At 50.5% G+C, this 26,890-nt stretch overlaps 1 protein-coding gene across 3 annotated transcripts in view; it reads left to right on the top strand.

The window, feature by feature from the left end:
• Nucleotides 1-26,890, top strand: part of LOC146801785 (E3 ubiquitin-protein ligase TTC3-like) — a 1,762,960-nt gene that overhangs the window by 301,097 nt on the left and 1,434,973 nt on the right. For all 3 annotated transcript variants that reach the window (XM_085621278.1, XM_085621277.1, XM_085621276.1), the window contains exon 11: nucleotides 6,228-6,282. In XM_085621278.1, the coding sequence (XP_085477404.1) occupies nucleotides 6,228-6,282 (55 nt within the window). The remainder of the gene's footprint in view (nucleotides 1-6,227; nucleotides 6,283-26,890) is intronic.

The raw sequence follows: 26,890 nt of genomic DNA, 5'->3' as shown, positions 1-26,890 counted from the left end.
TCACATGATGTATGGGTCCTCCTTTAGAATCTACACTTGTGTAAACTACATTTCTTAACTTGGATGGTGGCTTTTGTAATAGCAGTTACCTCCCTTAGATAAATTAGCGAGTTTCAAGGTCTCACAGTCTAAGAATCATTTATCCAATTTCACAAAGATAGATGACTGCTTTGCACCAACTGCCCAAGATTGTTTCATCTTTCCTCATAAACCATGCAAAAAGTCCAGACAACCCTTATTGGTACAGGGCTTCCTTTAATAATGCGAAGTGCTCTTTTTGTTGTAGTGTGGTCAAGCAGCTTAGGCTTATCATAGAGGAGTGGTAACCATTTGTTCACACACTCAATAAGGAATCCAGGACTAATTTATAAAAATCGAGTAGATTTTTTATATGAATTTAGACACCAAGATCTTTAGAATACTTTAAGTACTTTTGGAGTTATCAATTTTACAAGAAAACAGTAGAAAATGCTCAAATAACGTTTTTTTGAGATATGAGCCTCGTGCGCGGTAATGTTATCCTATGGGAGGAAAAACATACAGAGCAAAAAGATACTTGCAGTCTGAGTTTGGGGGTGTCCTTTTGGACTTGTGGTGCCAGGGGGACAAGGTCCAAAGAATCACCACCAGTTTTGGGTTACCTGCCCTGGAGTGTCCGGGTGCAAAGGTGCTGGTCGGGATGGGAGCCTCAAGCGCTACACCGTGAAAGTAAATGGGGACTTGAAAGAAAGGCTGCCAGGAGGGACTCTGGGGCAACTCCGGGTGAACCCAAAGAGGGGCTCAGGTCGGGAGGACCCCTAGGTCAAGGGGACGTAGCCTGGAGATTCGGCCCGGGCTGTGGAGCTCAAGTGCAGAGGGTCTTCGCTGGCTGGCCACTGGAGTTTGAGGCTCTTACGGCTGTCGCCGATTCTGCAGAAGGAAGGTAAACAAAACAGTAGGACCACTCTGGTCGTGGATAACAGCTGTCCTGAAGTCCCTTGGCGTGCACAAAGACTTCCAAGGTGGTGGTGTCTTGGCTGGACGAAAGTGCCCCGGTACTCAGGGTTTTGGTGCAAAGGAGCTCCTGGAGGGTCTAGCGCCTCGAAACTCGGCAGAGAGATTGGGCTGACCTCCTAGAGCCACAAAGACCTCCTCTTGATGTGGTGCTCCCTCGGTGTGTCTGATGGCCAGCAACATGGTGAACCAGACAGATGCGGTCAGTGCCTGCATATGCAGGGGGTGGCTCCTCCAACCCAAGGGAGATGTTTGCTGGTTTTCGAAGTGCTGGGCAGTCCTCCAAGTGTTGGGGATGAGGCCCAGCCGCAGAACAAGTCAGGTCTTTGCAATTGTCAAGGAGCAAGCAGCCAGACAGGGTTTGACGCCAGTTTCGGTGCAGGTATTAGAAAAAGTAGAAAACATCTCCAAAAGTACAGAAAACCATCTCGAATGTGAATAACCTAAATAATGTGAGTAACCTGGGGGCCTGCTTGTGTGTGCAAAACTCAGGAGTCAGAATTCAAGATGGCATGAGGGCATGTCGAAGCCAATAGTAAAATCTTCATATAACTTCCCAAGGTACAACATAATGCACATTTGTGTACCACTGCCTATAGCACCACACACGTCATTTCCCAATGTACAACATAATGCACATTTGGGCACCACTGCCTATAACACTACACTCCGATACAGAGAAGTACAGCCCACACCTTTCCCTTGCTCTCATACTTTCAAACGCACATCCCACACGTTCTGTTCCTGGCAAGGCTTTTTCTACTCTGTGAAACATTCCTACTCTGAAGCTACAAGGAGACAGAATGAAAATCTCAAGTCCATGTAAGTGAAGACTACTGATGTCGTACAAGTCAGGCTATAGTAAAGTAAAACACCTAAATTCAATTAAAACAATGGTAGTCAAAGGTCATTACGTGGTCCCAATATATAGGAGTGCCTCTGGCACTACAGATAGATGCGAGGCAGCTAAGTTTGTAATCCAGTCTGGTCACAACTTTCAGGTGATTGGCATAGGTGCCTGGATGAGGCCGACAGACTTTTCCTGGGATGTCCAGGCAACCTTAACGGACATGCCATTTTGGCAAGAAAGCGTATTCAGCCATGGAACCTTTTAAGGAAAGCACATTCCTTGGGTCTGTCTTCTCCACCAGACAATTCCATAAGTAATTTTGCCTCTTATGAGGCTACGGTAGGGCTTTCCTGTATTGCCACGGGCTGACCCTGCTGTCAGTCCAACTGTTTTTTTCAGCCCATTTGTGGTAGAGGTCGCAGCCCACAAAGGCAACGCCAAAGGCATCAGTCCCCCTCCTCTCTTGCTGCTGCAAAATCTCTTTGGTGTCCTTCCCAACACACAGCCATCCCGCATGAGGCAGGCTCTTCCATTTCCTCTGGGGGTGGCAAGCCATCACTTCAGATAAGTTGGTCCTTCAAATCGTCCATCAGACTATTTTTTTCCATTTCTTTCTAACCTGATGTACCTTCTGCCACCATCAGGGTGGCTATCAGAGGACCATATGTCTGTCTTTCAGCAAGAAGTGCAGGCCCTCTTGTCCAATTGGGCCAAAGAGAGTTTCCAGCCTCGGAAGTAGGAACTGGGTGTTTATCCTGCTACTTACTAATGCTGAAGAACGTAGGCTTTCATCCTATTTTCGTTCTTGGCCCTCTCAACTCCTTCCTGCGAAAAGGACAAATTCAGCATGCTCACACTAGCCCAGGTCCTCTCTGCCCTAAACCCTTGCGACTGTATGATAGCTTTAGACCTGCAGGTCACTTACTTCCATATCCCAGTCATGCGGGTCCACAGGTGCATCAGCTGATCGCGGTGGGCCAGGAGAATTTTCAGTTTGTGGTGCTCTGTTTCTGCCTCACCAGTGCCCCTGGCTGTTCACTAAAGTGATGGCGATGGTCGCAACACACCTTCGAAGGTCAGGGACTCCAGTCTTCTCCCATCTTGACAGGCTGTTGAAGGCGGGCCCATCCCCTGCAGTAATCTACTACCTCCATATGACAGCAAATATCCTATCATTGTTAGGGTTTACTGTCAACGAGCCAGAATCTCACCTTTACTCCTTCGCAGATGCTCTTCTTCAACTGAGCCAATTTGGATATGGTACCGTTTTGAGCCTTTGCCCCAGTGCAGAGAGTCAAGAAGGTTTGGGCTATGACCCTGATGGCTGAAACACGCCTAATGGCACATGAGAGCTCTGAGGTGGGATTTAAAGTCCCAATGGTCACAGCACCAGGAGAATCTGTTACATTGTAGCCAGATTTTCGAAGAGACTCCAAAATATCTGCAGTGGTGGTTGCTGGGCCTCGATTGGGTCAGTGGCAGACCCCTCTTCTTAGTAAACCCAGATTTGACAGTGGTAACATTCATCACTTCTGGGCTGGGGTAGCCATCTGCAAGATGTGTGCATCAGAGGAGTCTTATTTTAGGGCAGAAACTCAACTCTGAATCAATTTGTTGGAGTTTAGAGCGATTCATTTGGCATTGAAGGCCCTCCTGCTCACCATCACAGGGTGGCAGTTACAAGTGCTCATGGACAATAGCATTGCTGTGTATTAATGCGACAAGCATGGCGGTGGGGTCTTTGGTTCTGTGTCAGAATGCTCTGTACTTCTGCAACTGTGTGGATTGCCAGGAGATTTCTCTGGTGGTGAACCACATGGCAAGATCTCTAAAAGCCAGGGCAGACAAACTGAGCCTCGAGGCCTAGAGGGCCATGATTAACAGTTACACCCTGAGGTGGTGTAGAACGTATTCCAGCAATGGGTAGAACACTGACTTAATCTGTTTGCCACCACCGAGATGTCCGCATCATTGCTTGCTCGTTAGAGTTTCCAAGAAGGCTCTCTCTAGAAGACTTATTCCGCCTAGAGGAGGCTCCTGTCCTGTATTCCTTCCCACCGCTACCTCTCCTGCTTTGAGTTCTGAAGAAGATCAGGAATTACTAGGCTGCGCCTTAGCGTCTATGCGTCCTCTTCAAAATTGACATGCCCCAGGCAATGAGAGAGATTTTTAAAGATTTGAACACTTGTTCCTATCAAAGCCATTTATGATGCCGCTGTGGGATTTAAATTTAGTTATTACTTTTTACATGTGCATCCCCTTTGAACCACTGCACATTTGTCCATTGAGGCTTCTTTTGTCCAGCCCCCATTATGCAGCCTTCTTCCCAGGTAAGCTGGGGTTGAAGACTCGAGCTTCCTTTCTACTGAAAATGGTCCATCCATTCTATGTTTGGTAAGGTATCACAAGAGATTACTCAGCTTTTACATAGATAACACCAAGGAACTTTGAGTGGATGATCAGCTCATTGTGAGGTTTTCTGGGTTAAAGGAGGGCAAGGCAGTGCAAAAACAGACCATCTCCCGATGGTTTGTTTTCCGCATCAAGCATCTTTTTATTTATTTATTCTTGGTATAACGCACGACTCACTCCCGGAGGAGTATCTCAGCGCTTGCGTTGTAAGCCAGAGCAAAGTGAAGTTCAAAACAGCCATGTTTTCAACAGCTTGTTGAAATTGTGGAAGTCTGGTCAGGTGCGGATATTGAGGGGCTGTTTAGTTACTTCCAGTGAGGGGAGTGCAAAAATTACCTGCTGCCAAATCTGGCCAAGTGAATGCGAGGGCTCTGTGAAAAAGCTTTATTGCAAGACCTAAGCTGTCAGGGGGGGGGGGGGGGAGAGCGGAGCAGATAGTGTCTGAGCCTAGAATAAGGACTGGTAGGGACTTGTAAAGGGCCTTGTGTGTCAAACAGCTTAAACACAGTGCGTTTCCTGATAGGCAGCCAATGTAAATTCTTTAATATGGGGGCAGAAGGAGTCCATTCAGGAAGGTTGCAGATTAGCCATGCAGCTGTGTTCTGTACAACCTGCAATTTCGTCAGCAGGTTGTAGTTTGTGGATCCCAATAAGGCATTGCCATAGTCCAGGCAACTAGCTATGAGTGCCAGGACAAGTATTTTCCTGGAGGTAGAGGGAAGCCAGGCAAAAGCTTTCTTTAGTGACCTCATTGTGGCAAAACTCGACACAAGTGGTTTTAACTTGGTCCCTCATGGACAATGTGTGATCGATCTTTACTCCCAGGTTCTTCACCATTTGCTTAGGGTAAAGCTCTAGGCCAAGATCAGGGGACCACCATTCTGCTGACCATAGCTTTTGCGCTTTGCCAAAGAGCACAATGTCAGTTTTTGCTCAATTTATTTGATGGCAGTTGCTGGCCATCCAGTTGGTCATCTTGGACATACAATGTGCAAATTGGATTTGAAATACTACGCGTTGGTTAAGAAGCAGCCTCCAAAATCTTACAGGCTCATTCTGCCAGAGCCAAAGCTGTTAACATTGCACTGACATGTAGGGTGCCTGTCATCAATATTTTTCAGGCACCTACCCCCCATTTTGAGAAGTACTGCTATGGTATCTGTTCAGAAGATGAGGAATCTGCAGTTGGAAGTTATTTACTGTTGGTCACCCTGTTTCTGGAGGATGGTCAATCTAACAGCAGATTCCTCTCCAACCCCCACACCTTCCCATTATGTGAACTGGAGCTGAATACTAAGGCTGCATAGTCTTGATTGCCACCTGATGCCTTTTTCATCCACCTCCAGACACTCCCTTCCCTATTATCTCACTCTTGCTAGTTTTTGGATCCAGTCTGACGTTTGGTGAATATTCACAAGGTGGGGAATCTTTGGGGTAGATTGAGCATGCACTAGAAAGAGTATTATTGAAGGTAAGCAACTTGTTCTTTAGGAAGATGTTCTATCTCAGATTTGACTGTTTGTTTGATAAGGTACTGGAGTATTATGCTACAAGAATATTTAACTGCTTCCATCCATGCACTTCATTCAACTCTAATTAGCACTAATGTGAGCCAAGCACTTACAGAAATAATATTGGAAGAAAATATTGGAGCAATTGCATCACCTTTATTTAGGAATGACCACTGCAGACCAGAGGGCTGTGAAGAATAGCTTTGTCACTGACGTGTCATTGATATTAGGCATTCTAAAATACCTACCTACCTACCTTTAATTTTATTTGTTTAATTTATCATTTATGTGTTGTATTTAGACCAGATATGCAAACGACTTAATTTACTAGTAATTTGTCTGGCCTGTCCCTATATTATTATTTAGTCAGATATTTTATAAAAAATAATAAAGTAATGTTTAAAAAGCGAAGCTCTTAAACATAAAATGCCTCTCAAAAATATATTTTTTTATTTCCCCAGACGGGCGATTGCTGATGGCAAAAGAGCTATTATTCTCAAGCAGACATGGTATAAGGTGAGTGAGGTAGTTCATAAACTATACACACTTTATTTGTTGACTGCTTAATTGATTAAGTGCGTTACATGTTCATTTTGATGTGGAGTGTAATTGGGTGTATGATGTACATGTGACTGCAACACAAGTGGGTTCAAGTATAGGAGTATTATCATGGGGACAATTAAAAAGAGCTTGCTCTAAATGATCGGATCTGCAACTCTAACGTGCCAGAAATGTAGTAATCAAGCTCATCCTGTTTCCTTCAGAAGCACTAAAATTGAGAACTTTAGTTCTAGAACCCAGAGCTTCCAGTGTAAGCGATGATCCCATCTCCAAATTGTGCTTACCTCAACACCCATTGCCAGTTTTAGTTTTTCAACCCCCTATTATACCGTCCAGTGTGATTCTGTGTACATTTGTTGATCTGCTCTGTGGCATTTGCTTTCATCTGTTTTTATGCAAAAAGAAACAATTGATGGACGGATGCAAACATTCCCCCTAGTCACAAGGATCTGGGTTTAATCCATCATTCTTTTCCTCACCACACCCACCAGTTTGGACCCAGCCATATGCAAATTAGTCTTGACCCTGTTCCTTGTGGGAACAGTCCAGCCCGAACTGCCAAGCCAGGACCTCCCTGGACCGGAAACCAGCATACTGGGACCGGTTTCAGGGCATCAACCTTCATCAGCCAGACTAGCTTGAATCCAGTGGTGTAGTGAGCACGGGATCCACGTCTGAGCATACTCTTCCCACTTAGGGCAACATATGCAAAAGAAACAATTGTTGGACGGAATGCTGGACAATGCAAACATTCACCCCCAGTCACAAGGATCTGGGTTTAATCCATCATTCTTTTGCTCACCACACCACCCCATCTGTTTTTATGGCATTTGCATCCACACTTCCTTACCTCACTTTGAGTCTTTTATCAGTTTTTGATTGCAACATGAAAGTGAATTTTTGGGGTGAGACTTAAAATCAAAGGACACATGGCCATGCCACTTGTCCTCCTACTACTGGGAAGGCAAACATTTTTTATCAGATTTTCCCAAAAAGACTTCAACTAATTCCTAACTTGATGTTATGCCCTGCAGTTCCAAAAACCTAATCAAGAACATCCTGTTTGAAGACATTTTCCTTGACAAGGAGAAAAGATCTCACAAAAAGTTGTATAACATATGTCCTAGTGTCTTGGTCAATGTTTTCAGATGTAACAGGACGTTGTGGCATTGGTTTCCACCTGGGGAGACACAGGCAAGGGCATCACCTATTAGTACCTGAAACAATCTAGGGTCAGAATCCATGCTCCAGGTAAACTAGCTTCATTGTCTGCCTCACAAACATCACATTTCACCCCATTCCCACAGTAACCTCCAGGGCAGGCAGGTACATTTACCCCATTTGTACATCTAACGACTCTTACATCATTCATTTACCACTCTAGAACACACACCCCTCACACAACACACTCAATTGATGTTGTTCAATGCACATTCTGCAGTCATACACATTCCAGATTTTGCATCATAATTACCCAACACAACTTAGATGTGTTTTTCATCATTGATACCTGGTTCACATCCTCTTCCAAATCCTCCTCCACACATATCCTGGACATCCTCTTTCCCAATAAATATCACCCGACACAAATACAACTGGATAGGAATTAGTAGTCCTACATAGGCCATCCTAGTGTTTCTACCACACCACCAAAGTCTTTTGTGTTCTCCTCCTGCCACTTCCCTCTCCCACCCTCTATAATGGCTCCTTTCATTTCATCTGTAGAGGGCCTGGACTCAACAAGGACATCATAGAACTAATCTCAGATCTCATCACATATGCCTCCATCCAACATACCGAACACACATTCCATGGAGTCTTTAATCTCCCTGGCAATGTAGAAACCTTCTATACACTTTTCAACAAACCAGAAATAAAAACTCATTAATAAGCCAACCCACTCCAAAAGCAACACACTGGCCTGTATCCTACCAGCGTCCCTTAATATTCATTTTTGAACAACCACTTCATCACAGATATTCCACTTTAGCATCAAGTACAACTGAATAGAGGAAAATAACTATCTGCTCCATCAAAACGGCCATGTAGAAAAATATTCAAGAACTAAACAACTTTCCAGAAAGCTTTAACACCCCTCCCTCCCACCCCCACCAGATGTCAGTACCCTCATCATCCTCAACCCCACTGTTGCTTCAACTCATCTTGAGCGCTATGCTCCACTGAAAATACAAAGCAAAGGGCTTAACGAAAATAAACACAGCATATGCAGCTAAAATGTCTTACTGCAAGACTGTCATCCATGCAGCACCCAACACATGCAAATCCCCTCTTCAATGCAGTAAAACACTCAACCAATCATTTTCCAGAGCCCACAGTCCATGCTTCAGTCAACAGATGGAACTCCATCAATCTCTTCACCGAGATCAAAAATAATTTCCAGCATCATTACCACTTCCACAGCCCCCTCACTTAACAAATGGACGTCTTCTTTCCATTCTCTCACAACTATCTTCCCAATATCCTGAACTTTCTCGAGGCAGCCTCCTATGCTTAATAAGGTCAGTTCTTCCCCTGCTAAATAACCCATCCCCTGCCCATCTGATCACACCAACATTCTCCCTTTTACCTCCCTTTGATTCATAGAGAAAATCATTTGAAAAAGTGTTTGTCATCCAGCTGCTAGATTACATTAGCTAAATAATCTTTTACAGGAATACCAATCAGGCTTCAGATCACCCTACAAGACTGAGACTGCCTCCCTCTCAACAGCAGGAACAGTCCCTGCCTGTTGGCCATGTTAGACCTCTCTGCAGCCTTCATCACAGTCGACCATCTAGTTTTGGTCAACACCCACCATTATCACACACATGGGATTTTCAGGTACTATCTTGAAATGGTTTACATTCTACCTTACCAGCAAGCACCAGCTCCCGCTAATACGTTGCATAAGCTCACAGTCTCTTCCTATCTCCTGCGCAAACCCACAGGGCTCCATCCTCTCTCCCTTCATCTTTAACCTCTACAAAGAATCCCTTGGATCCATCCTCATAGAGAGCAGCACTAAGACAAACAATATGCAGATGGTACAAAACTCTACCTACAAATGTCTTCACCCAACTGATTTACCAAGTGTTGGGATGCAATGGGAGCGAAATGTGGTACTTGGGAATGTGAGTGACTTCTCCCGCAATGATGCACCACCAACATAATGTTGACTGGGTATTGTGGTGACCCAGGACCTTGATAACTATATGCAGTACACTCCCACTCTCTCTATAATGGGAAGAGTGGCACTTGTAAAAATGGTGCCTTTACCCCGCTGTCTATATGTAATACAAAATACCATGTTCCCAATACTGAGTTTGGCCTTTTGAAAATAGACGCCCTCCTTGTTTCGTCAGTATGAAAGAGATTCAAATCAGAGCTGCCATAGCAAGATGGAAACTTGCATGTAGATGTGGCGTGAAGAAACCTCTCCCTGCCTGCCATCCTTAGCCTTGAGGGTACTAATCCTATAGAAAGGTCACAAATAATCTCGTCAAAATGACTCGAACTGCTGTGCAGAATATGAATGGTAAAACATTTTAGGCTATGCTGTGAGAAAGGGCCTCTTTTGCATGGTTTGATGTGGTTTCAAACGTAGTGCATTTTGACCCTGCCAACCAGGTCTCCTGTGCCCCTTCCCTAAAACAAACTCCCAATTGGTACGTCTGCTGCCTGTAAATCTCTAGTAAATGGTACCCTGGGTACCTAGGGCCTCAGAGCTGAAGAGGGTCCCTTTGGACCCCACCCCCTTACTGGGACCATGCCATTGGCCTTGCAGCTGGCATGTCCCTATGAGGGAGAAAACTGTCTGGTAGCATTGGTAAGTCACCCCTCTGGCAGGCCTCACAGACATAAGGCAGGGTGCACTATACTACAGGTGAGAGCATATCTGCATGAGCTTATATGCCCCTACACTATTGTGCACCATTTCCTAATATTGTAAATGCCAGTGAAGCCATAGAGAGTACATGGGCCGGGAACACAACAACTCGAGTTCCACAGCTGCATGATGGCTTCATTGAATACAGGAGTGTTTGGTACCAAACTACTACTTTTAATGAACCCCCACTGATGCCAGTGTGAGATTCATTGTACCATTTACCCAGAGGGCACCTCAGAAGTGCCCCCTGAATCCCTACCAATCCTTGTGTGGTCTCTGATCGGCTGTAGACAGTCGGCCACCACCACATAGGTTACCGGACCCCTGGATAGAGAGCCCTGCTCTGGAGACCTGTAACAGTGCACATCCTGGGTAGAGGTATCATGCCTCCTCCCCCAGGATGGGCCAGTGCTCGAAGAGGGGAGCTTCAAAGGTCCGCCACTTTTGTAATAAGACCCCCAGCCTCTGCTCTGCTGGTAGCATCAGATTATCAGCACATTACTTGTGTGCTACCCCTGAGGCGGAAGCCGGGGGCTGTGAGTGTGTAAACGCTTGTTTTTAATTTTAGTGCTGTGTGCTGTGCTTCTGTCAGCCCCGCATTAATTTACGCGTGATCGCCTTTTTATTTTTAAAAATTGTACTTTCTTTGTACTTTGTACCTGGTACTTCCAGAGATCTCTGCTTGGCGTCCTGCTCCTGCCTCGGCTTCATCCCTCGCTCGGCGGATCTGGTGCTGGGGCGAGCCGAGGGTGCCCGCCATTTTGGGAGAAGGCAGGGGTAGCGCTCTAGTCGCGGCTGCCTCCCGGACTACTTGATCATCCCTTACACGCTACCACACAGATTACTTGTGTGCTACCCCTGAGGCGGAAGCCGGGGACTGTGAGTGTGTAAACGCTTGTTTTTAATTTTAGCGCTGTGTGCTGTGCTTCTGTCAGCCCCGCATTAATTTGCGCGCGATCGCCTTTTTATTTTTAAAAAGTGTACTTTCTTTGTACTTTGTACTTTGTACCTGGTACTTCCAGAGATCTCTGCTTGGCGTCCTGCTCCTGCCTCGGCTTCATCCCTAGCTCGGCGGATCTGGTGCTGGGGCGAGCCGAGGGTGCCCGCCATGTTGGGAGAAGGCAGGGGTAGCGCTCAAGTCGCGGCTGCCTCCTGCTCTTCTCTCTTTCTATAAAATGAACACTGCTCCCCGACGGCGGGCGCAGCGGGCTGGGACCAGGGGCCACAAATCCTGCCTCTGCTTTAAGGTACACCTCCGGGCAGCTCCTCACATATCAAGGTACTTGGTCTCTCAACCCCTTCACGCGTAATCGCATTCAGGCCCTGAATATTGCCGCTCCTTCCCCCCCCCCTCCCTCGCCCCAGTCAGCAACTTACCGCTTCCCCTGTATACTTTCCCTTCCCCCCCCCCCCCGGTCCTCCGACTGTGGCCTCTGCCTACCTTCTTAACACCCGCTCAGCGGGCAGGCATCAGCTGGAACTTTACAACTTCCTTGACACCGAATCACCTGATTTTTTTTGTTTCTGATGGAAACCTGGTTCTCCTCTGATTCCCAGCCTGATCTTCTATCTGCACTCCCCGACTCGTACTACATACTTCGGGCTGATCGCCCTAATGGGAAAGTCGGCGGGGCGTGCCATTGATCATTCGGTCCACTCTTCAATTTCAGCCCCTGTCCTTCCCTCCCATATCTAAAATTGACTTCGTAGTGGCCCGTTCGGTGAACCTCTCTGCCCCCCTCACTATAGTTCTTGTATATCGTCCTCCTCAAACAATGCCTCACTTCTTATCTGCTCTGCAAGAACTCTTAGCCACTCTTGTGATCAATAATTCGTCAGTTCTTCTACTGGGCGATTTTAATTATTGGCCTGGCGACCCCAAGGAAGATCAGGCCTCCAAAGACTTTTCAGACACTCTTCGCTGTCTCAACTTTACTCCCCACATTCGCGCCCCCACCCATGTTCACGGTCACATTCTTGACCAAATTTGGTCGGCCAACCGGGCCCTCTCCCCGACCACCATCCTTCCCTGTACTTGGTCGGACCATCGCTCATCTCCTTCTCCATTGATTTGGCAGTCATAGACAAGCCTCCCCTGCCCAAGAACGTCTTTGCACGGAACTGGAATCCGGTAGATTTCAAGTTTCTCCAATCCTCTTTGACGGACTCCTCCCCGGATTTATCGGCCCTCCCCCTCTATCTCCAAGTGGACGCCATTAACACCTGGCTATCTACCTCTTGCGACCTGATCGCTCCCCTCAGGACGGTTAAAGCCTATCGTCCCCATGAAGCCAATAAATGGTTTACTAGCGCCCTTAAAGCCCTTAAACTGGCTCTCCGTCAGTCAGAGCGTCAGTGGAGGCGCAATTACTGCCCCTCCTTGAGGGATCAATATAGGTCTCTATTAAAAAACTATAAGAGAGCTATTCTTTCGGCCAAATCAGTCTATTTCTCGGGCAAAATCTTATCAGCGGCTAATAAATCTAAGGAGATTTTCTCTATCGTTCACAATCTGGCCGTATCCGATAGAGCCAATCCCAATCCTATTCCCTCCCATGCTCTCTGTCTTTCCCTCAACGATTATTTCTTTGAGAAGATTGCTAATATCAAACAGAATATCTCCTTACCATCCTCTCACCTTCCTCCTTTTTCTTTCCCCCTTTGTCTTCTTCTCTCACTCACTTTCCCCCCATTTCGAAAGACTCCTTTCTGGCTTTGCTTAGGAAGGTCAAATCTGGCTCCCCTGCCGATTGTGGACCGGCCCGCATCTTAAGAGAGCTATTTGCTGGTTGCCCCGACCCCCCTTTGTCCCTCCTTAACTCATCTATCTCTCAGGGAACAGTTCCGCCTCAATTCAAATCGGCCATTGTTATCCCTATTCTAAAAAAACCTGGCTCTGACCCAACCCTCCCTGCCAATTTTAGGCCCATCTCTTTGCTTCCGTACCTAGGCAAGATCCTAGCGAGCCATATTACCTCCTGCCTGTCGACCTACATCGAGGAACACCGTCTTTTGGCTTCCCATCAAGCGGGCTTCCGCCCGGTTCACTCGACCGAAACGGTGGTCCTCTCTGTCCTGGACGAGCTTAAGAGTAAGGCTGATTCCAACTGCCCCCAAGCCTTGGTGCTCCTTGATCTGTCCGCTGCCTTTGACACGGTCGACCATTCCATCCTCCTCGACCGTGTCAGGGCAGCGGGCATCCAGGGCACCGCTTTCTCCTGGCTCGCGTCATTCCTCCATGGCCGGTCGCAGGCTGTCCGGCTCTCTAGTTTCTCTGCCCCGTCTCGCACGGTGCCCTGTGGGGTCCCCCAGGGTTCCTCCCTTTCCCCTCTTCTTTTCAACCTTTTATATTCACCCTCTCATTGTTTCCTTGCTTAGAATGGAGGTCTCCGTGTACAACTACGCCGATGACCTTCAGCTAATATTTGATCTTTCTTCCTCCACTAATTCCCTTCTTAAATTCCAAACCACACTTGTTTTTATTTCTGACTGGATGAGCTTAAACCACCTCAGACTTAATCCGGACAAAACGGAGTTGGTCTTGACTGGTGGTTCCTCTAGCCCCTGGTCTTCTGCCTTCTGGCCCCCCAGCTTTGGTTCGCCCCCGGCCCCCTCTGTCTCAGTTAGAACCCTTGGCATTAAAATCAGCCAGGACCTCTCCATGCGCCCTCAGATCAGCTCCGTTGCCTCATCCTGTTTTCTATCTCTCCGGATCATCCGTAAGATCTCCCGCTTTTTTTCCCTCGACGCCCTTAAAATTATCATTCTAGCCATGGTTCTTTCCCGCCTGGACTACGGGAACTGCTTGTATGTGGGCGTCCCCGCCTGCGAGCTGCGGCGTCTCCAGACCATTCAGAATCCGGCCGCTCGCCTTATCCATCGACTCCCTAAATTTCACCACACCTCTCCCCTTCTCAAATCCCTTCACTGGCTCCCTATTCTGCACCGTACCCTTTTCAAAATGGGATGCATAGTCTTCATGGCCCGCGCCCGTACGGCCCCTCTCTTCATCAACTCAATGGTCACTCACTACCTCCCCAGTCGCAATCTCTGTTCCTCTAGCCAGGCTCTTCTCACTGTTCCCCGCTTCCGTAAGTCCAGAGCAGGTGGCACTAGGTTTTCCACTCTTGCCCCTCGCTTTTGGAACAGTCTTCCATTTACCATTAGATCTATTACTGACTATCTACATTTCCGGAAGGCGCTCAAGACCCACTTGTTTGCCCAAGCATTCTCCTCTCACTGATTTCCATTATCTTTCTCTCTGCCACTTGTAATCTCTCAGCGCCAGGAAACTGCTTGGTCACAGTGCGCTCTATAAATACTTTCAACTTCAGATTGCAGCCCCTGGTGTACACCCTCACTTTGAGTGGGAAAACCGGCGGGAAAATTAAAAAGATAGGAGGTGGGGGCGTGGCTTGCAGCCGAGCAAGATGGCAGCAGCCTAGTTGGGCTCCGAGGGTGAGATCGACTCCCCTGACATCCGTGCATCATCCGTGAAGTGATCCGGCTCCAGGGTCCTTGTACCAACGGCGGAGACGAAGCAACGCCGATTGATCCGATCCCGAAGTTTCCCGGGCACCCAGGGCGCGAACAGCGAGGTCCGGAGATCCGCGGCCTGCACCAGCGCTGAAAAACCGGGGCCTCGAGTGACGGAGGTGCCCCGGACGGAGCGCGGCCGTCTCTGGGGCGGAGGCGGTGTGTTTGCGGCCCCTGGCGGACCGTTGCCGGAGTGGAGGGGCGAGGCCTGAGCGACACCGCAGCGGGTGGCCCTGCGGGGGCGGAACAATCGGGCCCAGAGATCCTGGTCGGCCCCTGCTGCGAGGAAAGGCTGGCAGAGCGGAGCCGAGGTGCTGCCCGTCTTGGCTGCCTGCATCACAACTCCGGGCGCCTCTGCCTGGCGCCAGTGTGGCCCCCCGGGGCGCCTATTACTTACTGTGCCCGGAGGGGAGGACTCCTTATACCAAAGGCGGAGACGACGCGACACCGGCTGATCCGATCCCGGAGTTTCCCGGACACCCAGGGCGTGAACAGCGAGGTCCGGTGAGTTGCGGCCTGCATCGGCGCTGAAAGCCGGGGCCTTGAGTGACTGAGGTGCCCCAAACGGAGAGCGGCCGTCTCTGAGGCGGAGGCGGTGTGTTTGCGGCCCCTGGCTGACCGTTGCCGGAGTTTAGGGGCGAGGCCTGAGCGATACCGCAGCGAGTGGCCCTGCGGGGGTGGAATAATCGGGCCCAGAGATCCTGGTCGGCCCCCGGCTGCGAGGTCCGGCTAGTATAGCGGAGAGGAGGTGCTGCTCGTCTTGGCTGCCTGCAGCGCGTCTCCTGGCACTGCTGCCTGGCACCGGTGGGGTCCCCCCGGGCGCCTACTACTTATCTTGACCGGAGGGGAGGACTAAGGGCTGTGCGCCCGCCTGGTACCGGATTTTGCCGAGACCTGGACGCTTCGCCGTGCTGACCCCAGGCGAGCGGCTAGAAGTGGTGGGCGGCTCCTGGGCTGCCTGAGTTGGACGTAGCCCGGTCAGAGAGGCCCATTTCACCGGCTCGCTAGTGGTGAGCGGGAGGGAGAATCGGGCGGCGCCGCCTGCTGTGACCATGAGCGGGAAGGGGCCCAAAGGGAATCCGCAGGGCAAACTCGACAAATTCGCCTACACCAAGGACTCCTCCACACTGCCTGACCGTGGCGGGCGCACCGAGAAGATGGCGGCGGACAAGGAGACGCCTAAAGTAACGCTGGAAGACATTATGGCTGCCTTGACACAAGTGCAGACGACGGTGGGGTCAATCTCCGCGGACGTGTCTCTTCTCCGAGCGGACTTCCAGAAAATGTCCGCCAGAGTTGCGGATGTTGAGCAGGTGACGGAGACCCTGGCAAAAGACTCAAGCTATCTCCTACAAAAGGTGTCTCAGTTGGAGATGGACAACAAGCGCATGGCGGCCAGGCTGGACGATCAAGAGGGGCGCTCTCGCCGCAACAACGTGCACATCACAGGGATTCCCGAAAGCGAAGGGCACCCAACCATGGACCTCTACATTGAAGACTTGATCAAGTCCAAGTTACAGCCCAGGGGCCTGTCAACCTTTTTCTCGGTGGAACGCGCCCACAGGGTGCCCGGCGGCCGACCGCGAGTGGGTGCGCCTCCGCGGCCTGTCCTGGCCCGCCTGTTCAATTTCCGTGACAGGGATGCCATTCTTCAAGCGGCGCGGGTGGCGCCGCCCATCCGTCTCCAGAACTCCACGGTGTCCTTCTTCCCGGACTATACGGCGGCGGTGGCGGCGCAGCGCCGAAGCTTCCTGGAGGTCAAAAAGAAACTGAGGGCCCGGGAACTTCCCTACGCTATGCTCTTCCCGGCGCGACTCCGCGTGGTGGCGGATGGCCAAACTGTATTCTTCAACACACCGGAGGAGGCTCACGACTGGCTGGAGGGATGGCGCCATGCTACGGGTGGTGGACGTTCGGCCCGCAGGACGAGGCGCCTAGGGAGTGAGGAGGACTCTGATGGCCGCGACCGGCGCGCGGAAGAGGCCGAGGGGGAGCCCACCGGCTGATGTCGTGGCAGCGGCATGAAGCCGGAGACTAATATCTGGTGCCCACCGATGCTGGACTGGCCTACGTCCTATTGCCAGAGGGTGTGAACGATGGGACCTGGGGACAGGGGATGTTTTGGTCTTCCTCGGACCCCACGCTCCTTACAGCGCAAGTACTGGTTGGGGTTCTGGGAATGGAGCACTCTGCTGAGTTGGGGTGGCGGGCAGTTCTGAGTCCGTGTGGCAGGGAGGGGGGTGGGGGGGGGGGGGTAAGGAATGTTTTATGGTTTTGTTGTTATGTTGGGGTTCTGTAGGACACAGGCCTTTGACCTAAACCCAGCGCGCTTTCGCTGCATGACACATGCATCACGCCACGCTATCCGCACCATGCTCCGTCACTTTGCCCAACCACCGTAATGTCCGGCGTGCAGCATGACCCACCCCCTGACAACGCTCTGACTCCGGCGCAACCCCTCTCTTTACTCACATGGAATGTACGGGGCTTGGGAGATAAAATTAAGCGGGGCCTGGTCTTGCATAGTCTCAAAAGATGCTCCCCGACAGTGGCCCTGCTCCAGGAGACCCACCTCACTGGCACCACAACTAAAGCGCTTGACAGATGGGGGTATAAGATGGTGGCGCACTCTGAATTCACCTCTGGGTCCCGGGGGGTTGGTATCCTGCTGCGGCGTCGTTCCCCCTTGATCGTGCTCAGTGTACACACGGACGGGGCTGGGCGCTTCGCCGCAGCGCACACACAGTGGGAGGGCCGGCCCCTCAACATAGTGTCTGTCTATATCCCACCTGGACTGCACGCTTCGGCGCTCCCGGCACTCAGTGAGTTCCTGCTCGCACTACCGGAGGGGGAGGTGTTATTGGGTGGCGACTTTAATGCTGTAATGAACGATCTCACTGACCGGTCTCCGCCTAGGGGGAAGAGTGGGGGAGTGTCCCGCCTTGCGGGCTTCGCGACGGCGATCGGATTAACGGACATATGGCGGCTTCATCACCCGACGGCACAGCATTACACGTATCACTCCGGGGTGCATGACAGTCTCACCCGCATTGATTACTTTCTAGGCTCCCCCGGTTGTCTCCACAATGTTGACAGTATAGACATTCGACCCAGAGGCATCTCTGATCACTCCCCGATCCTCTTGCAATACACTAGTTACCACCTAATGTGCCGTCGCGTTTATCCGCTGCGCCCTAGCTACATTCGCCTACCAAAGATTAATAAATCCATAGTGCAAGCGACGAAATTTTACTTCCAGGAAAATGCCGCCTCGGTCGACTCCCCTGCGGTTCTTTGGGAGGTGTACAAAACGGTGGTGCGGGGCCGGGCGATGGCTGCCGTTTCGGAACACAAGCGTGAACAGGTAGCTGAACTACAGTCGCTTGAGCTCGAGCTCCGGGCGGCGGAGGCCCGCCAGGCCGCGGCTCCCTCCCGTGCAACCTCGCATGACCTGCATGTGGTTCAGACGAAATATAAAGAGCACCTCGCAGAGCGCGTCAGGCAGCGCCTAGAGGCCTCGAGGCACACAATTTATGATGTGGGGGACAAAACCGGTAGGTTGCTGGCGTGGCTTGACAGGCGCGATAAGGGCGCCAGGGGGATTGCGCAGCTGAGCACTGATGAGGGGTTGGCAGCAACAGACCCACGAGTAATAGTGCGCACTCTGGCAGAGCACTTTCGCGAAGTATACTCCTCCAACTCGTCCATGACGGTGGAGATGGCACTGACTTACATCAGAGACCTGCAGATGCCCAAGCTTTCCCCTGAGGCTCGAGAGACACTCGAGGCTGAGCTCACGGTGGAGGAGCTCCAGGCGGCTATCGGCGCCCTGCAGCCTGGTAAGGCGCTCGGACCGAACGGCATCCCAATCGAGCTTTACCAGCGGCTCTCCGAGACGTTAGCGCCGCACCTACTGAATATGTTCACACATAGCCTCGAGGTGGGAGAACTCCCTGAGGACCAGCGAACGGCCACCATTGTGGTAAGTCCGAAGCCGGGTAAGCCGGCGGACCGATGTACCTCCTACCGTCCCATTTCGCTGATCAACGCGGAAGCCAAGATTCTCGCGAAAGTGTTGGCCACCCGGCTCACACCTCACTTATCTGACATTGTACACCCGGATCAATCCGGTTTTATGCCAGGCAGAAGTACGTCTCACAATCTGAGGCGACTGCATGGTGTGCTGGCCCGAGTGGAGCGGTTGCAGGAGCCGGCTGTTATTCTCTCCCTTGACGCACGAATGGCGTTCGACATGGTGGAGTGGCCCTTTCTCTTCGCGGTACTCCAGCATCTGGGGTTCGGACCGAGATTTTGCGCCTGGGTCCAGCTCCTCTATACTAAACCACTAGCCCACGTCACGGCCAACGGGCACATGTCGGAGGACTTCCCATTGACACGCGGCACGAGACAGGGCTGCCCTCTGTCACCTCTGCTTTTCGCCCTAGTGCTTGAGCCGCTTGCGGCTTGGATCCGCTGGGAGCCCATGATGCGGGGCCTCCGGTGGTCTGCCGACTGGGAGGACCGCGTCTCACTCTACGCGGATGACATACTGCTCTATTTGTCCTCCCCGAGGCGTTCCATCTTGACACTACTTAACATCTGCGAGATTTTCGGCCGGGCGTCTGGCTACACGATCAACTGGTCGAAGTCGGTCCTCCTGGTGCTACGGGGCCCACCCCCGTGGCTACCGACGAGTTGCCCGCTCCGGGTGGCGGAGGGGTCATTCAAATACCCGGGGATACACATCGCGCTGGATCAGACGGAATTCTTCAAGCGCAATCTAAGCCCTCAGATGGACCGCCTTAAGCGGGATGTGCAGTATTGGGGAGCGCTGCCCCTGACCCTGGTTGGGAGAGCGGCGCTCTTCAAGATGATGGCTCTGCCGCGGTTTCTATACGTACTAGAGAATACCCCATACCAGGTGCCTCCGGCCTACTTCCGTGCGATAGCGGCGCAGGTGTCCAGCCTGCTCTGGGGCAACAAGCTGGCGCGCATAGCGCAGTTTAAGCTGGTTTGCGGGTGGTATGATGGGGGAATTGCACTCCCGGATATCCAGCTTTATTACTGGGCGGCGCAGCTGAAGGTGATTAACCAGTGGCTCCACGCGCCTCAATCTGACCCGGCATTTAAGGCGGACAGGGACGTGCTGGGTGAGAGGGGTATGCTGTCCCCACTGTATGATACCCGACTGGCCTCGAGGATGATCGGCCCTCTGCGGCAGACTATATCCATCTGGCATGCTGCACGGGCCAGGTTGGGATGGCGAGGAGTCTTGACTCAGCTAACACCTCTGTGGGATGCCAAGAAGCTGGGACGTTTGAGGGACAGCAAGGGCTTCGACGCTTGGGACAACATTGGAATATCGGCGATAGGCGATGTGTGGCAAAAGGGGGAGGTCGTCCGGTTCGCGCGCCTGCAGCAGCAGTACTAGCTGGCCCCCTCGGAGTGGTTTAGATACCTCCAGATGAGGCATGCCCTAATGACACAGCTGGCTCCTGGAGCGAAGGTTCCGGAGGCGTCCCCGTTGGAGGACAGGTTGCTGACGGAATATATGCCAAAGAAGGCTACTTCCTTCACGTACCGCAAACTGGTCAACAATCTACCGGACCCTATGGGGCTCCTGCGGGAGCGGTGGGCTGACGAGATCGGCGATTTTGATGACCCAGAGTGGCGTGAGGCACTGGCCTCGCCGCGCGAGGCGGGTATACCCTCAAAGCTGCGACTGGTGCAGCTTCGTATTTTACATCGCTCCTACTACACCAGGTGCTTACTACACAAGATGGGCAGAGCGCCACATCCCTTCTGCTTGCGGGGTTGTGGGGAGGAGGGATCTTTTTACCACACTATCTGGGAATGCCCAATCATTCAAGACTTTTGGAAACGAGTGCTACGTACAATGTCACAGGCGTGTGGAATATCGTTGGTGCCGGAGCCCAGACGCTGTTTGGTAAATGTATGGGAGCCCAATGACCTCGATCGTCAGACGCAGGGCTGGGTGACGCTGGGCATCATGACGGCCAAAAGGAATATAGCCCAAAAATGGGGTGCAGAGGAGGTGCCATTGCTGTCCACGTGGCGCAGGGAGATGGACGCAGCCATGTTTGCAGAGCGTTCTGTATTTATTAGACGGGGATGCCCTCGCAAGTGGGCCAAGGTCTGGGGGGCATGGAACAAGTACAGGGGAGGAATATGCGATCCGCCACCTCTTTCAGATGAGGACTCCTCTGACTCGGATGGTTAAGAGGACCTGCGGGACGGTGGGACGGTGGGGAGCCAGAGTCTTTCGCACTGCAATAGAACCAGGGTTGGTTGAGGGATTGTGCAATTGGGTGGTGATCTGTCTAGGGATATGTATGCAAGGTTTGTTTCAGTGTCCTACTGTTTTCACTGTTTTACAAAACAATAAAATTCTTTAAAAAAAAAAAAAAAAAAAGATAGGAGGTGTGTCCACTTTTGCCAGCGCTATTCCTAAGGTGGGGGAAGCGAGGTGAAGTACAACTTTCAGTCCCCTCCATCCTGAGGAGGGGGGGGGGGGCCTTCAATCAGGGCTAGGTCAAAGCCCCCCACAGGATGGTGGCATACTAGAGGGTGTAGTCACCCTATGTAAGATGGCCATTGGCCCTACCTGCTACTCCCCTAAAACACCTCCTAACTTTAATTTTTGGGTGACTCCCCCATACCAGGCCCTCAGATCTGTGCGGACCTAAGTAGAAAGAAGACTCCCTGCAGCAGAAACCAGAAGACAACTGCTTTGTCCCCAGCCATACCGGTCTGTCTCCAGCTTTGACGACCCTGCGACCTGTCTTGCAACAACGACCTCCATAAACCCCGGGGAGGACTGTTGCCTTCAATAAGACTTCAGTCTCCTAGGGGCAGCACCCTGTCCAGAAGAAGCAGACTTTAAAGACTCCCGATCTGCATCTATTCCCAACTCTGCAACTGATGCCCACGGTCCAAGTCTGAGTGTGCAGTGAAGTCTCCCTGGCGATCCTGACCTCGTGTCCAGTGTTGGCTGACCTCTCGTGCCCACCAAAACGATGTCTGCAGTGTAAATCCAGAGGCTGCCCCAACCGGCTTTGGTAGGAAGTCTCCGATGTCGAAAGGCACCCATGCATCCGAAGCCCCAGGGCCTTGGTCAGCTGAACCGACTGCTCCTACGACCACCTACATCCGAAATGAGCTCGGCTGTCATAGGTCACCACGCCTGCCGCCTGTTTGCCGACCAAAGAATCCTCATTGGAAAGCATTGGGGGCCCAATGTCGAATTTGCACTCTGCAGCCGGCCTGCCCGGTGCCTCTGGTAGTATATGTTTAGTGCTGCTTTGTGGCCCTCCCATGCATGTGCTAACCCTCAAAGCTTGGCCCCTACAACCGTTTTACTTACCTGCAAGCATTGTGGCTCCAAGCATCCTATATCGCCTTTGGAAAGCATTCGGCCGAACTCCGATTTGCCCTCTGCACCCGGCATCCCCTGTGCCACTGATGGTGCAGTTTAGGTACTTACCTGACCCCTGACCCCTGGCCCTTGCTGACTTTTGACTCCGAAGACTGAAATTGTAATCTTGATACTTACCTGTTTAACCACAATACTGTTTTCCCCAGACGATAACATTAGACTGTGTGAAAACGTTTCTAAGTGTTGATTTTTTAAAGTTAAAAGTATTTTTTAATAAAAACTGACTTACCTTATTACGGAGACCTGGGTCTTAAAATAAGGTACCAACAATGTATAGTTTTATAAAATTATTCTGGATCTTCTATTGAGTCGTGTGTCCATTGCTGATCATGCGTGTGCAATAAATGTCTCGCACTCCTCTGCGTTATGCCTACAGCTGCTCGCCCACACTACCACTAATAGAGCACTTTGGGTTTTGCATTGATCCCTGTGCACGGTATCACCATCTAGTGATATCATATACAGCGCCAGCTTCCTACATATGCGTATAACTGTCTTGGTTTGAATCAGTCTCTTCTTTTGTTCATTTTTTTACAGATGATGGTTGACATCCTGTGAGAAAGTGTGCTTGAGATGAATTATTAAATCCCTGTTTTATTTATTGTTGACAGAGATTATTTTAATTTTAATTAATACATGTGTAGAGAAACCTTACTGACAACCTATGTTCTGTAACGCTGCAATGCTGGTGTGCTGTGATGGACATGAGGTGATGTGAATTAATCGATACCTTTTTTTATGGGGTACTTACATGACCAGGGTCAAAATCCGTCTCTTGGGCTCTGTTGTGGTATCACACCCATGAGAATTAATAAAGACTCAATTCCTTAGCCCTCTGGCTCTTTACAGCTCTCCTGTCTTGTGAATAGAATACACTGAATATGCTGTGTGATTTCTCTGAGAGAATATTTGGATGGCAAAATAGGTACACACAACCTGTCTGCTTCCTTGGAGTCTGCAGCTGTCCAGTCCTGGTGCACTTAGCTTTTATATACATTTTCCCTTTCCCCAAAATAACATTAGTTTGTGACTAGCCAGGGTGATGTATGAAAGGTGCATGCAGGCATCTTATATAGGAGCTGTTTTTAACCTCATTTTACCGCTCTACCAAACCTCTCCATCCTGAATCTATTTGTCTGAAGCGTCCCTTGCAAGCCTTCCTCCTCCATGCATATTGGCTGCAGCTCTTGTTTCTTTCTCTTTTTGCTGGAGATCCTTGGCTACAGGTTGTGGGCGTCATTGGTCATGGATTACGGTGGTTGCTGAATGTGATTTTCTGGTTTATTCTTTATGCACAACCAAAGTTGGTGTAAGCTCCTGTTGATCCAAAGTATGCTTCTTGGTTCCTTATATGTTTTTGTCTAATAATATACACCCTCAGGTCTACATCCCACATTCAGAGCAGGATACTTGTGTTTGATCAGTGTGAGACTCATAATGCCCTGGCAGACTACATATAGATATTTGCTACACAGTTTGTAGATTGAGTGCTGAAAGACTGAAGCCAACATTGTGTGACAGTGTGGGTGATTGTGCGCTGAGAACACTGTTTTTATCTGTTTCTTCGCGTTCGCTGATCGTTTTTATTAAATTGCTGAATTCTGTACATGATTGTGATCCTTCCCGCCCCTCTTACCTGCACCATAAAATGATTATCTGACACACGCTGCTTTAGCGTGGCGACCAACCCTCTCTGCAAGCACCGCCATCTTGGTTGTGTATACCTGACACTGGACCAGTTCTAGTCGCCATTTTGGGAGGCGTACTAGCGGTCGGGGGAACATCGCGGCACTGCCTATTTAAAGTCAGCCAATGCAAGCGCGCAGCCTGAAAGACTGAAGCCAACATTGTGTGACAGTGTGGGTGATTGTGCGCTGAGAACACTGTTTTTATCTGTTTCTTCGCGTTCGCTGATCGTTTTTATTAAATTGCTGAATTCTGTACATGATTGTGATCCTTCCCGCCCCTCTTACCTGCACCATAAAATGATTATCTGACACACGCTGCTTTAGCGTGGCGACCAACCCTCTCTGCAAGCACCGCCATCTTGGTTGTGTATACCTGACACTGGACCAGTTCTAGTCGCCATTTTGGGAGGCGTACTAGCGGTCGGGGGAACATCGCGGCACTGCCTATTTAAAGTCAGCCAATGCAAGCGCGCAGCCTGAAAGACTGAAGCCAACATTGTGTGACAGTGTGGGTGATTGTGCGCTGAGAACACTGTTTTTATCTGTTTCTTCGCGTTCGCTGATCGTTTTTATTAAATTGCTGAATTCTGTACATGATTGTGATCCTTCCCGCCCCTCTTACCTGCACCATAAAATGATTATCTGACACACGCTGCTTTAGCGTGGCGACCAACCCTCTCTGCAAGCACCGCCATCTTGGTTGTGTATACCTGACACTGGACCAGTTCTAGTCGCCATTTTGGGAGGCGTACTAGCGGTCGGGGGAACATCGCGGCACTGCCTATTTAAAGTCAGCCAATGCAAGCGCGCAGCCTGAAAGACTGAAGCAAACATTGTGTGACAGTGTGGGTGATTGTGCGCTGAGAACACTGTTTTTATCTGTTTCTGCGCGTTCGCTGATCGTTTTTATTAAATTGCTGAATTCTGTACATGATTGTGATCCTTCCCGCCCCTCTTACCTGCACCATAAAATTATTATCTGACACACGCTGCTTTAGCGTGGCGACCAACCCTCTCTGCAAGCACCGCCATCTTGGTTGTGTATACCTGACACTGGACCAGTTCTAGTCGCCATTTTGGGAGGCGTACTAGCGGTCGGGGGAACATCGCGGCACTGCCTATTTAAAGTCAGCCAATGCAAGCGCGCAGCGCGGGCGCGCCGATGGCGCACCGGAGGCGCGCCAGAGGCAAGCCCGTCTGCGCCCGTCAGCGCTAAGGAAGTGCAGGGTGCGGCAGACTCTTATATCTCCACTATGGCTACTTCCTCCCTCAGGTACGGTAGAGCAGACTTATTGGCCGTACGTGAACAATTTTCCATCTGTCCACTTCTGCCTGTAGCACCGCTAAGGGGCCCTTATCGGTGCACCTGTTGCTGCTGGCACCTGCCTCCCCCGTCTCGCGTCCGCTCCTTGCAAATTTCATCCCGGCAGATTAATGTGTCGGGGGTGAATACTGCCAGTATATATAGCCTAAATGTCAGATCTCTGGTCAAACATCAGGCGGAGATCTTTGATATTGTCACCAATGACTCCCCTGATGTGTTTTTTATGACCGAGACATGGCTACAAGATGCTGACACTGCGATTTTAAATCTTGCCTTCCCCCCTGACTATACCGTGGCAACTCTCAACCGCGGGTCGAGAGTTGGTGGAATTGCAATGGCGGTGAAACGTCGCTTTCCTTGTGAATGGAAAGAACTAAAACTTCCAGGTTGCGAATGTGCGCATTTTAGAATCTCTCTGTCCCATTGCTTTAGCTTTTCAGGTCTCCTAATATATCGGCCTCCGGGCTGCGATGCTGCCTTTAGGGCCGCTCTCCCGGATGTCATTAGTTTAGAAGCTCTTGGTTGTGCAAATTTCAATGTGGTAGGTGACCTCAACCTGCACTTTGACTGTCCTTCCCAATCCTCCATCAAGAGCTGTCTAGCAGATCTAGAAGCCTTGCAGCTCATACAGAGAGTGACGTCCCCCTCCCACTCTGGTGGACACATACTGGACCCGTTCTTTACCTCCTTAGAGGACATTACTTTATGCCAACCTGTTCAGCTGTCATGGACAGACCATATGCTGGTGAAGGCAGCTATCCCTGTGGTAGATTCTCTTTTTGTGGCACTGAATAAAACATCTTTTTCCCGCCAGTGGAGTAAATTAAAACTTGAAGACTTCTACCTTTTATTAGGTAAAACACCCCTACCTCTTCTCTCCGATGTCGACTGTGGGTATGATTCATTCTGTACTTGGATTGGCACGGCCTTGGACTCTTATTCCCTTTGTACGTTCCAAGTGCCGGACCAAGGCCCATAGCCCGTGGTATGATGAGACCTTGTCGTCTCTCAAAAGAGAGTGTAGGCAAGCAGAAAGGCGATGGAGGAAAGCCTATGATCCCGCGCTCAAGACCTGCTACCTCACTCTATCCAAGGCATATCACAGAGCGGTGTGCCGAACACGTGCTGCATTTTATGCGCAGGAGTTTCGGAATAGCCCTAATCCCTCCAAATTAATCTTTAAGGTCCTAAAGGACCTTATAACTAAGAGGGCCTCTGCGGCAGAAATCTGCACTGACTCTCACTGCGAGAGTCTGGCCTTGTTCTTTGTCCAAAAGGTGCAAGCAATTTACTACACCTTTCCAACTATTGTGCACCGCTCGGGTTCATTTGATTGCTCTAAGACCAACGATAGGATCCTGGATTCTTTGGCCCCTCTATCTGAGGAGGGTTTTGATTTCCTGAGCCAAAAAATTAAATCTGGCTCCCCTGCAGACCCCCTCAAACCGGCACTATTTAAAAACATGCAGGCCACATGTCGCGCACCCTTGCTTGCCCTTATTAATATGTCACTGGGTTCAGGGATTGTACCCACCAAGTGGAAGCAAGCGGTAGTTACCCCCATCCTAAAAAAGCCTACCCTCGACCCCACAAATCTGAGAACTATCGCCCCATCTCTCTGCTGCCGTGGGCTGCTAAGGTCACCAAAGCCCACGTGAATGGGATCCTGGCCG

Source organism: Triturus cristatus, chromosome 8 (genome assembly GCF_964204655.1).
Source record: "Triturus cristatus chromosome 8, aTriCri1.1, whole genome shotgun sequence".
In the NCBI taxonomy this organism is placed as follows: Eukaryota; Metazoa; Chordata; class Amphibia; order Caudata; family Salamandridae; genus Triturus; species Triturus cristatus.
This window is presented reverse-complemented; position numbering and strand designations above follow the sequence as displayed.